Source organism: Piliocolobus tephrosceles, chromosome 9, assembly GCF_002776525.5.
Source record: "Piliocolobus tephrosceles isolate RC106 chromosome 9, ASM277652v3, whole genome shotgun sequence".
NCBI classification, from domain to species: Eukaryota; Metazoa; Chordata; class Mammalia; order Primates; family Cercopithecidae; genus Piliocolobus; species Piliocolobus tephrosceles.
The window spans coordinates 64,448,058-64,461,287 of NC_045442.1; the positions used below are offsets into that span (position 1 = coordinate 64,448,058).

Genomic DNA, 13,230 nt, shown 5'->3' on the forward strand with positions numbered 1-13,230 from the left:
TCCCATCCCCACAAGGCCCTGATCTTTGTCCATTAAACTAAATGCAGCTAAGACAGAAACTGGCAGAATTAAGGTGCTGCAACTCCTCTTAAGGTGAATGTACATATACAGTGGGAGCCCAGGAATCTTTAAAATTCAGAGCAAAGAAGCTCTTATTGGCTGGGCGTGGTGGCTCATGCCTGTAATCCCAGCACTTTGGGAGGCCAAGGTGGGTGGATCAATTGAGCTCAGGAATTTGAGACCAGCCTGGGCAACACAGCAAAACCCTGTCTCTACCAAAAATACAAAAATTAGCCAGGTGTGGTGGTGTGCACCTGTGGTCCCAGCTACTTTGGAGGTTGAAGTGGGAGGATGGCTTGAGCTCAGGAGTCAGAGGTTGCAGTGAACTGATATCCCAACTCTGCACTCCAGCCTGGGCAACCGAGCCAGGCTCCATCTCAAAAAAAAAAAAAAAAAAGTTTATTGAAGAATCTCTTACTGTGAAATGAATTTCAATGTGGGAGGGGAAATAATTGGAGTGAAATGTTCCTGTTGGTCCCCAATCTCATATCGTATGAGATGACAATTCTGCCCATGCAAGCTTCACAAAGACCAGAGATCTCCGGTTTAAAAAATAGCATTCTGACTGCAGCTTTCCAGTGATGCTGGGCACATACTCAGAAAGGCAAAAGTGCTACTGAAGGTCGCTGGTTTTGTTTCTGCATTATGAATAGCATGAAGTAAACTCTACAAAGTCTTTATACCAGTCACTTTGGACCATCAGAATAAGTGTGTGAGAACTTAAAAAAACAAAATGCCATTTGCTAAGTGTTAGATTCATTAAAGGAAATCACATTACTTATTTTGTGAAACAGCACAGCTGCAGAAGCCAGGGTGGCATGGCCACAGAGTGGGACCTCACTTGCCGGTGTAAACCATCTTAGTCCAAAGCAGGAACCTGAGGGTAGGAAAAGCCAAAGAGAGATGAGATCATTCCCATGCAAGCAGGTCACAGATTTCTCATTTTCTTCTTTCCTAAATATTTCTCTAGAATGATGAACAACCAAAACATGTTGTAAAAGGAGGAATGATGGCTAGGCAAGCATCCTAGGGCTCCCCAGTGCTAGATCTGGAATGGAAACATTCAGGTTCACCAACACCCTTTCCCCCAGATGAACTGAAAACGAAATCAGAATCTCCCGCTCTATCTACTGTCTGCATGCAAATAATAAGGGGGCATTTTCCTTAAAGATCATTCCCCCACCTAAAAATAATTTCTGGTGTCATTCAAGAATGATTGTAAAGTGGTGGCTCACGCCTACAATCCCAGCACTTTGGGAGGCTGAGGCACAATTGCTTGAACCCAGGAAGTGGAGGTTGCAGTGAGCCAAGATCATGCCACTGCCCTCCAGCCTGGGCGACAGAGCAGTTCTTTAAAAAAAAAAAAAAAAAAAAAAAAAAGCGTATTTACTTTGTGCAAAGTTGTCTGTTGGGTGCAGTTTTCGGATAAAAGCAGTTTCAGAGAGGTTCATCTCCCTTGCAATTTTCTGATGCATGTCTTCATCCAATTCCTTAATTAGAAACATAAGATCATTGAGGTTTCAGAAACACAGATCAGACTTCCTTTGGACAACAACTACCATTAATTTAAAAAGCAGTTTATTAATAATAAAAGTTATATACTTAAAAGGAAATAATTACCAAGGAATTCAAGACACTTTTATAAAGATTGGTTCTCAGAAACCCATGTTTGCAGTACCAAGAGTTATAAATGTACAAGCTGGAATAGACTGTGAAAAACTGGCTCGCCTGGCCTGTCTTTTGTCACATTAAGATCTAGTCTAGCTGACAGAGTGTGCTCTCTTCTAAAAACAATCGCCATGCAAGGAAGTACTCCAATCTCCCTTGCTTTGTTGGCGAAAAAGAGGTTCAGCACTCGCTCTGGGCAGGCTGGACCGCTCCTCCCCTGTCTTCGCATAGTTTACTCCCTTTCGTGGGAAGGGCTTCAGGCCAGGGGTCACCTCCTCCAGTAAGCCTTCCCAGACCACTGTGTCTAAAGGTGTTGTCTCCTCACCAGTGCTTAGATGTCCTGAAATTGCCTAGTACGCCCTTTACTGTCTGGCCTCCCCACCTCTGATTCTAACTTCTGTTGGAGGACGCACTGTGCTGTCTTGCTTTGTCCGGACCTGGAACAATGCCTGGTATTCATCCCAGCACAGTAGGAGGTCAACAAACATTTGTTGAAAAAGTAAGTACATTATTTCACTTAATCTCATTTTTAAAACCCTCAACATAAATATTTTTATATCCTCACAAATGAAGAAATTAAACAGAGAGATCATATAATATCCTAAGACCACAATATACCTAATAAACACTACAGTGATTAAGAATGAGAGCTTACTTAGGTGCAGTGGCTCACACCTGTAATCCCAGCACTTTGGGAGGATGAGGGGGGAGGATAGCTTGAGTACAGGAGTTCAAGACCAGCCTGGGTAACATAGTAAGACCCTGTCTCTGTAAAAAAGGTTTAAAAAAAAAAGAGCGAGGGCTTTAGCTGGGCATGGTGGCTTATGCCTGTAATCCCAGCACTTTGGGAGGCCAAGGCAGGAAGATTGCTTGAGACTAGGAGTTCAAGACCACTCCCCAGTCTCTATAAAAAATAAAAATAAAAAATTTAGCCGGGCATGGTGGTGCTTGCCTATGGTCTAGGCTACGTGGGAGGCTAAGGTGGGAGGATCACTTGAGCCCAGAAGTCAAGGCTGCAGTGAGCCATGATTGTGCCACTGCACTCCAGTCTGGGTGACAGAGCAAGATCCTGTCTCAAAAACAAAAAAGAAAAGAAAAAGAAAAAGAATGAGGGCTTTGCAAATGTGGACAATAGCAAAACTGGCCAGGTACATGCCTATAATCCCACACTTTGGGAGGCTCATGCCTATAATGCCAGCACTTTGGGAGGCCAAGGAGAGTGGATCGCTTGAGCCCAGGAGTTGAGGACCAGCCTGCGCAACATCATGAGAACCTGACTTTAAAAAAATTTTTTTTACATAGTAACAACTAGTCAATCTAGGGGAAGGGAATATGCATGTTCACTGTACCATTCTTGAAAGTTTTCTGTAAGTTTTTAATTTTTCAAAATAAAATGTTTAAAAAAATTATGTGGGTTTGAAAACAGAATTGAATTTCTATCCTGGGTGAGCCCCTAGTAGCAGTGTAAAAGTGGGCAAGTCATTTAATCTTATGGCCTCAGTTTCCACACCTTTAAGATGGGAATAATAGCACTTAAGTCAAGGTTTATTGTGAAGATATATACACGCATACAAACACACACACACACACACACACACACACACACATTTCTCAACTCAAGAAAAAAGTGAACCTGGCTGGGCACGTCAGCTCACGCCTGTAATCCCAGCTCCTTAGGAGGCCAAGGCAGGTGGATCACGAGGTCATGAGTTCGAGACCAGCCTGGGCAATATGGAGAAACCCCATCTCTACTAAAAATGCAAAAAAATTCCCGAGAGTGGTAGCACGTGCCTGTAATCCCAGCTACTTGGGAGACTGAGGCAGGAGAGTTGCTTGAACCCGGGAGGCGGAGGTTGCAGTGAGCCGAGATCGCGCCACTGCACTCCAGCCTGGGTGACAGAGCGAGATTCCGCAGAGTCTCACTCTGTTGCCCCAGCTAGAGTACAGTGGCACTGTCTCAGCTCACTGCAACCTATGCTTCCTGGGTTCAAGTGATTCTCCCACCTTAGCCTCCTGAGTAGCTGGGACTACAGGTGCAGACCACCATGCCCGGCTAATTTTTTGTAGTTCAGTAGAGATGGGGTTTCGCCATGTTGCCCAGGCTGGTCTTGAACTCCTGAGCTCAGGCAATGCACCCATATAGGCCTCCCAAAGTGCTAGGATTATAGGCGTGAGCCTCTACACCCCGGCTCACCCAGAGAGAGACTGAAAGAAACAGAGAGAGAAAGAGAAATAACTCATCCCAGTGCCCAACACATAGTAGGTACTTGATACATGTTAGCTTTTTATTTGAGTGGCTCAAAGTCATGCTTTAACCAGCCATACTACACAGCCCGCCCATCACAAAGACAAACGATTATTAACCCTTTGACATGCTACAGAGAGGGAAAATCAATGTCTAGCAGAGAAAATGGACCCCTGAAAGGTCTCTAAGACAGAACAGCAATCAACCAATTAATGAGTGCTGTGTGAGCCAGGAGCACGGCACCACAACTAAGTGGATTTGTTAGAAATGCAGAGTCCAAGGCCCCCTGTCTTGGGCCTCTGACCTTCTGAATCAGAATCTCCATTTTTACAAGCTCCCCAGGTGATCATGTACACATTAAAGTTTGAGAAACCCTCGTGTATAAGCCATGGATCTATCATCTAGGTGGGGAGTCAAGACAGCACAGACAGCAACTGTGAACAATACTAGAGAATATGTAATTGAGACACATAGATTTTGACAATAAATACTCTAAAACTTTAAAGATAAGGTCTTGTGGTGAACCTAGAAAAGAGGGAAGATTTCAGTGATTTGGACAGAAAAGTGTGTGCAAAAAGCTTTGTATTAGGATAGCTTCTTAGGCAAGTTTCTTGATCTCACTTCTGTTCTCTCTTTTTTTTTTTTTGAGACAGAATCTCGTTCTGTCACCCAGGCTGGAGCGCAGTGGTGCAATCCAGCTCACTGCAAGCTCCGCCTCCTGGGTTCAAGTGATTCTCTTGCCTCAGCATCCTGAGTAGCTGGGATTACAAGTGCGTGCCACCACTCCCAGCTGATTTTTGTATTTATATTAGAGATTTTGTATTTATATTAGAGATTTTACCATGTTGGCCAGGCTGGTCTCAAACTCCTGACCTCAGGTGATCCACCCACCTCAGCCTCCCAAAGTGCTGAGATTACAGGCATGAACCACCGCACCCGCCTGTTCTCTTGTTAAATTAGAGATTAAACTTTAACATGGCCGGGCGCGGTGGCTCAAGCCTGTAATCCCAGCACTTTGGGAGGCCGAGACGAGTGGATCACGAGGTCAGGAGATCAAGACCATCCTGGCTAACACGGTGAAACCCCGTCTCTACTAATAAAATACAAAAAAACTAGCCGGGCGATGTGGCGGGCGCCTGTATTCCCAGTTACTCGGGAGGAAGGCTGAGGCAGGAGAATGGCGTAAACCCAGGAGGCGGAGCTTGCAGTGAGCTGAGATCCGGCCACTGCACTCCAGCCTGGATGACAGAGCAAGACTCCGTCTCAAAAAAAAAAAAAAAAAAACTTTAACGGACACTCTAGAATTCTAGAAATAGGATGATGAAAATGTGGTGGGATGAGTACCTATCCCACCTGTGGGCACCTATGGGCCTGGATAAATGAGAAATCCCACTGAAGTAGAGGAGTAGAGGGGGCCACTGGAAAGTCCCAGTCAACAAGACAACAATGTTAACAACTGAACTCAAGCACTTCCCATGGCCCGTTGAATGTTTTCTGGGGAAACTGGTCCAGATGACCATGCACACGACACCTGATAGAAACTGGGAGGTATTTTAGCCCCTTAGTGCAGAGTTTGCAATCACAAGTCTCAGTGGTAATCGAAAGGTGATCAAGAAAAGCCTTTGCTGGCCTTCCTGGACTTGCCTCCTTGCCTGCAGAAACATAAAGTGCCTGCCAATCCTTCCTCTACCTGATCTGGCCAAATTTCCTATCTTTGTCCTTATTTTCTTTGTCTATAGCTCCCTGTGACCTTTAGGACAAGTCTTTAAAAGTATTAAAACATCTACATTGTAGCCAAGCTCACCATCTATTGGTAATAGATTTCTTTGCAAATGGGCCCTTTCACACATTAGCTAGGACACAAACTCCACTGCCCACCAGCTCTTTAATCCTCTCTACCTTGGTATACTGCATTTCTTGCAATTTGAATTTATATAACTGTAAATTCTATTTCAGGACACTGAAAAATGCACCTGCTATTTGCCTGAGGGACCAGAGACACGTGGAAAGTTTAACAGTAGTAGCCCACAACATGTACCACTCGCAGCTGGATTTCACTGAATTTCTACACTGCAACCAAAGATCAAGACAATGGTGAATCATGGAAAGACTTCAACTTTGAAAGCCTTACAAACAAAAGAGAGAGGATGCATTCGTTCAAAATATTGGCTTTTCTTTCCAACGATTTTTCCATTTTACACTGGGAGCTTCTTTTCAAACACTGCACAAAACAGTCGCAAACCAACAGTTATGAATTCCCTTGCTTTAATATCCATTTCCCTTTGGCCATCTCATGTGAATCAAATTTCCAACAGCAAAAACAGAGTGATGTTTGCCTTTCTGAGTTCCAGTGCACTGCTTTGGGATACTGAGGCTCCATCACCCTATGACCCACAAAGATGAATGATCAGAAAATCAGAGTAAAGGTTTAAAATACTCCCATCTTGTGGCAGTTTTGAAATATGGCAGCCTGAATATGACAGCCCTGACTTACCAGTCCTTATTGTTCATTTGTCCCTCTGCTGTAGACAAGATTCCAGTAAAGTCAACATACCTGGATGGAGAAAGTTCTAAAACCATCAAGGAAGTGGAAAACTTGTAAACTAAAATCTACTAAACATTAGGCTGGGTGCAGTGGCTCTTGTCCAAGCACTTTGGGAGGCTGAGGTGAGAGGATCCCCTGAGGCCAGAAGTTAAAGACCAGCCTGGGCAACAGAGCAAGACCCTGTCTCTACAAAAAATAAAAATTAGCTGAGAGTGGTGGTGCATATGTGTTGTCTCAGCTACTCAGGAGGCTGAGGCAGGAGGATAGCTTGAGCCCAGGAGTTCAAGGCTACAGTGAGCTATAATCGTGCCACTGTACTCCAGTCTAGGGGAAAGAGCAAGGTCCTGTCTCTGAAAAAAAAAAAAAAAAATACAATTAAAAAAAAAAAACACCACTGGTTATTGCCACCACAACCAGCAGCTAGTCATGGGTCCCTCTAGTTTTTTACCAGCTGTCATCATAATGTGTCTGTTTGTGTTTTTACATTGCTTCTACACATTTTCCATGCTTCTACAAGGTCTCTATTGTCAAACGGATTGTCAGGCATCTGAGGACACCATCAATTTTTTAATTATTTATTTATGTATTTATGTTTGAGACGGAGTCTCACTCTGTCACCCAGGCTGGAGTGCAGTGGTGCTTTCTCAGCTTACTGCAACCTCCGCCTCCCAGGTTCAAGTAATTCTACTGCCTCAGCCTCTGGAGTAGCTGGGACTTCAGGCAGGCATCACCACACCTGGCTAATTTTTGGCTGGTCTTTAACCATGGCTAATTTGACAGGGTTTCACCATGTTGGCCAGGGTGGTCTCAAACTTCTGACCTCAGGTGATCTGCCTGCCTCAGCCTCCCAAAGAGCTGGGATTACAGGTGTGAGCCACAGCACCCAGATAATTTTTATTAAATTTTTTTCAAATATTTGTTTTATGTTCCACTTAGACCTTAATCTGTTTTTGTTTTCACCTAATATGTAGTGTTATATGTTTCTCATGTGAAAAATTTAAAACTTTTAAAATGTCAGCTGGGCGTGGTGACTCACACCTGTAATCCCAGCACTTTGGGAGGCTGAGGTGGGAAGATTGCTTATCTCAAAAAAATAAAAATAAAAATAAATTTAAAATGGACTTGTCTTGAAAACAAACAAAAAATCCTTTAGAATATCATAGAAGCTCTTGAACTTTTTTACTCAGAAGTTTTTACTTTACTTTTAGTAGTCTTTTATCAAATGTTAAAAAAGCTCAAAGCACCATGACCTAGTTTTTAGTCTATCCAACAGGTTTTCCTGTGGTTAGTCTCATCCTGGTCAAATTTTGAATAATTTAAAACAAAGCTACAAAAAAATAAAAATAAAAAATAAAATTCCTCTGAAGCCCTGCACTTAAAATCTGAGTGTTTTTACCTCATAAAACCTAACATTATTCCATTCTCTGAGTCCTGGTACCTTTGTACCTGGTACCTTCAGGTCTTAGCCTCTGTGGTGACTACTGAATAACGATCAGTTTACATGCCCATTTTCCGCACTAGACTCTGAGCACCTCAAGGGTGGGTGAACTTGTTAACCTTTGTACCTCTGGCTCCTAGCACAGAGCCTGGCTGAATCCCTACTGAATTGTGGTCAATATTATAAGGTTTAGCACTTATTTGTCTCTGACATTTTCCTGTGGCCACCTGTATTCTCTCCACCATCTCAGGACAACGAACCCAAGGGCAGACACCACCATTTATACTTCTATTATAATTTTTATTGATTATGAATTAGGAAAAGTGCTACCTTCACTTCCAGGAGGACAAGATTCTCACATCCAAAGAGCAGAAAAGCATGACTAAGAGGCCAGCAAACTAATCTTGAGATACCTATTCAGGTGTCCCTGACAGGCCATGAAATTATCCTGGTCTCACAGGCCCCAGCCTCAAAAGAAGTGAATTGGAAAACTCTTTAGAGAGCGTCCCCAAATCATGGACTTCCTTATCTTCTTTTTCCTTCTTCCATTCATACTAAAGCATGTTGTTTTAAACTACAAGTTCTTTGCTTAAATTTTTATTTCCTAGTTTTTCCAAATATATAATTAACATACAAAATATGTTTTAATGGAGAGATAGGTAGAAAGAGAGAGGAAAAGAGAAAGAAAGAGAGAGAGATATCAATCCTATAAATCTGATGTTTGGTGAATTTACTGGAAATAAAAGGAGTAAGTTGGAGAATAATCCAATTCTTGTTATCTGATAAAAATGGAATATATTCTATTCAATATAAACTACTGTCAAAACTGTTCAAGGATATTACATGGGGACATGGGGCAAGTGTATTAAGATTTTTGATAAGCAGTTATAATCAGTTCCACAATTCCTTGACAGGAAGTTATGTCTACCAGATTGTTTCTAAAGAAAGGTCATGATTTGGAATGTGGTTGTTAATTGTTTTCATACTAATCTTCCCAAGCTCTTGTAATAATGGACAAAGTTTATTAACTTTATTACCTTCTGCATTTTGTGGAGAGAAAACACCAGCTCAAGTCTACGTAATGAATGTAGAGTTAAGGTAAGACAAGGACTCTTGATGGCCATCTTACTGCTCCACTTGAGGGAGAAGTGTGAAAAGGACTCAATTAATAATATTCCACCAGGTGCAGTGGCTCAGGCCTGTAATCCGAGCACTTAGGAAGGCCAAGATGGGAGAATCACTTGAATCCAGGAGTTTGAGACCAGCCTGGTCAACATACCGAGACCCCATCTCTATTTTATAAAAAAATTTTAAAAAATAAATAAAAACAACAGCAATAAGAAAACGATGTTCACCTCAGCAGTCCTCCTTTTTTTTTTTTCTTTTTTCTTAGAGACAGGGTCTCACTATGTTGGCCAGGTTGGTCTCAAACTCCTGGCCCCAAGCAATCCTCCTGCCTCAGCCTCCCAAAGTACTAGGATTATAGGCAAGAGCCACCGTACCCAGCCCAGTTCTCCATCATGATTGCACACCAGAATCATTTGGGAAACTTTAAAAAAACACTGCTGGCCAGGCACAGTGCTCACGCCTGTAATCCCAGCACTTTGGGAGGCTGAGGTGGGTGGATCATCTGAGGTCAGGAGTTCCAGACCAGCCTGGCCAACATAACGAAACCCTGTCTCCATTAAAAATACAAAAAATTAGCTGTGCATGGTGGCGGGCACCTGTAATCTCAGCTACTTGGGGGGCTAAGGCAAGAGAATCACTTGAACCCGGGAGGTGGAGGTTGCACTAAGCTCAGATCACGCCATTGCACCCTAGCCTGGGCAACAAGAGCAGAACTCCATCTCAAAAACAAAACAAAACAAACAAAGAAAAAACACTGCTGCCCCCACTCCCAGAGAGTCTGCTGTAATTGGTCTAGAAGACAGCATTTTCAAAGTTCCTTGGGTGATTTTCATGTATAGCCAAGTTGAGATTCACTGTCCTTGAAGGCCCCAACACACACTTTGCCCAACTTAATATGACTTATTTAAGATCATCAATTGCTAACTGTCCTCTTGAAGTAATTTTCAGATAATCTACTTTTGTGCTAACTGCTCTGAGTGAAAGGACACCTTACCTTGTTTCTTACTATTTAGGGACCAACACAAGGTCAATATTCCTTGACCTTGAGGGTCAATATTTAAATATTAACTATTAACAATATTTAACTATTTATTCCATTAATATTTACCTATTTAACTATTCTATTAATATTTAACTATCCATTAATATTTAACTATTCCATTAATATTTATCCTAATCAAAAAGCCACTTTAAAAATGAGTCTTTCAGTAAGTTATTTATATATTATAGCTTAATTCCTTCTACCTCTCTACTTAACTACTTAATTCCTTGCAAAATGTCTCATTTTCTTGATCCTGAAAAGAATTTCTAATTGCCTGAGCTATAGGTAAGGTTAAAGATACTCAGCTAGGATCTGTTATGCTAAATGTGAAACCGGCTATGTCTAGTCACACAGAACTCATCTAATTTCATTCTCCTCAACACTTGGTACTAACTAAATGAAAACCTGATGGCTAAAAGGGAGCTCTAGCTCTTCTTTTTTAAAATTGGCTCTAGTTCCTCTTTATCTGAATATTCATTTCACTGGACGTACCTGAGGCATAGGCATTTTTATCAAATACTTTGGTGAAAATCAACTTGCATACATGAACATTACTGATATGATGGCAAAGAACACAAACCAAATCGGTAAACGAACAGGTGAAACTAGTCTTTTAAAATAAGTAATTGTTTACAGGAATCTAGAATTGCAGGTACTGTAATTCAAAACCAAGCACTTACATTTTCTAGGAGGCAAACAGCAGCAGGATTCCCACAAAATGCTCTTGCTGTGAATGCATCTGCTATGAAAATAGGAAGCTTCATTTTCCTTGCAAGCTGTTTTTGCAAGTTCTCAAAATTGCTGGTAGCCTGCTTTATGTCTTCTTGGGAAAAAAAAAAAAAATCAAAAAGTTAATGTTTTACTTGGTGTCCAGATGCAAAGAACAGTTCCCAGACACAAAGTCAAGCAATTATTCAAACATACTACATTTAAAGTCATATAATTCCCTAACTTCTTTTTTTTTTTTTGAGACGAAGTCTTTCTCTGTTGCCCAGGCGGGAGTGCCGTAGTACTGATCTCGGCTCACTGAAACCTCTGCCTCCCCGGTTCGAGCGATTTTCCTGCCTCAGCCTCTCGAGTAGCTGGAATTACAGGCACCCGCCACCACACCTGGCTAATTTCTGTGTTTTTAGTAGCATCAGGGTTTCACAGTGTAGGCTAGGCTGGTCTCAAACTCCTGACCTCAGGTGATCTGCCCTCCTCGGCCTCCAAAAGTGCTGAGGTCACAGGCGTAAGCCACTGTGCCCAGCCAATCCCCTAACTTTTTAAAACCTCTAAAATGAAATTCATTTTAAAATACTGGCTAAATTGATTTTTCCCCATATTTTGTATTGACTTTTCGTATTATACATAGAACTTAGCCGCACAATCATAGTTTTTCTTACAGTAGCCAGAACTAGCTTAGGCTCTGTTTTTAATGAAGTGCATGAAACATCCAAGAGGCATGTATGTTGCTTACAGTCTCCCAATGAATATTATTACCCTTTTTTAAAAGAATGCATTTTTAATTTAAAAATATGCTCATTATAATACACTTGGAAAATAAAGACCCATAAGTGCACAAATTAGCAATAACATTATGAATGTTCTGGATGTACAGCTTTTATCAGAATTTTTACCCACTTAACAGTAAATTGCCCCTCTGTATTCACAGGGGATAGATCCCAGGACCCCATGAGGATACCATAGTCCCACAGATGCTCAAGTCCCTTATATAAAATAGCATAATTGGAGGGCCATTCCAATACAATTGGAAAATACTGTAGAGCATGAGTATTTTCCAAAGACACCAAATGCTTCAAAAACATCATTTTAATGATTTACAATATGTTTACGGATATGCTCTAAGTTGTTTAACCATATCCCTTTGGGTGAATATTTAAGTTGTTTCTAATTTTTCACTTATAAAGATTAATACAGTGATCAAACTTGCTGAATGTAAATTTTGTTCTGTGTTCCTGATTATTTTATATATATTCCTAAAAGTGAAATCCCAGGGTCAAAGTGTACAGATGTTTTAACTTAAACAGTTAAATTTATCTGCAGAAAAAGTATACCAATTTAGACAGTATATGAGAGTGTCTGACTAATTGCTAATCTGATAGTTTTTTTTTTTTTTTTGAGATGGAGTCTCGCTCTGTCGCCCAGGCTAGAGTGCAATGGCGCGATCTCTGCTCACTGCAAGCTCCGCCACCTCCCGGGTTAACGCCATTCTCCTGCCTCAGCCTCCCTAGAAGCTGGGAGTACAGGCGCCCGCCACCACACCCAGCTAAATTTTTTTGTATTTTCAGTAGAGATGGGGTTTCACTGTGCTCGTCAGGATGGTCTCGATCTCCTGACCTCGTGATCCACCCACCTCGGCCTCCCAAAGTGCTGGGATCACAGGCGTGAGCCACGGTGCCTGGCCAATCTGATAGATTTTAAAATATCTTGTTTTCATTTGCATTTCTTAGATTATTCTTTTTTTTTTTTTTTTTTTTTTTTTTTTTTGAGACAGAGTCTTACTCTGTCACCCAGGCTGGATTGCAGTGGCACAATCTCCATTCACTGCAACCTCTGCCTCCTGGGTTCAAGCGATTCTCCTGCTTCAGCCTTCCACGTAGCTGGGATAACAGGCATGTGCCACCATGCCTGGCTAATCTTTTGGTATTTTTTGTAGAGACGGGGTTTTGCCATGTTGGCCAGGCTGGTCTAGAACTCCTGACTTAAGTGATCCTCCCACCTAGGCCTCCCAAAGTGCTGGGATTACAGGCGTGCCCTACTGCACCTGGCCTGCATGGGGCGTGTGTGTGTGTGTGTGTGTGTGTTTTGAGACCATTCTCTTGAATTTTAATCTTGGTTCCATGTGCCATGTAAATGTAGGAAAATCCCTTGTCCAAATAGCTTAGTCATTAAACCTGCCTATGGATGTTCCTGGGGAGAGTGAGACATATTTGTCCCTCTGTAATAGTCTTAGTTTGTTTACAGTTTTCCTGTCACTGCAAATTCCTGTTATTCTGTAGCTGTTAGCACAAAAGAGCCCACTTCACGGCCTGGCGCGGTGGCTCACGCCTGTAATCCCAGCACTTTGGGAGGCTCAAGGCAGGCAGATCACTTGAGGTCAG

At 42.0% G+C, this 13,230-nt stretch overlaps 1 protein-coding gene across 8 annotated transcripts in view; it reads right to left on the bottom strand.

The window, feature by feature from the left end:
- PBLD (phenazine biosynthesis like protein domain containing) overlaps positions 1-13,230 on the bottom strand; it is a 45,645-nt gene that overhangs the window by 12,336 nt on the left and 20,079 nt on the right. For 5 of the 8 annotated variants that reach the window (XM_023205096.3, XM_023205095.2, XM_023205094.2 and 2 more), the window contains exons 2-4: positions 10,807-10,949; positions 1,451-1,550; positions 839-937 (exon numbers count right to left, since the gene is read on the bottom strand). In XM_023205096.3, the coding sequence (XP_023060864.1) occupies positions 839-937; positions 1,451-1,550; positions 10,807-10,890 (283 nt within the window). In that variant the 5' untranslated portion in view covers positions 10,891-10,949. The remainder of the gene's footprint in view (positions 1-838; positions 938-1,450; positions 1,551-10,806; positions 10,950-13,230) is intronic. The other 3 variants (XM_023205097.3, XM_023205093.2, XM_023205099.3) reach the window with 2 other exon arrangements.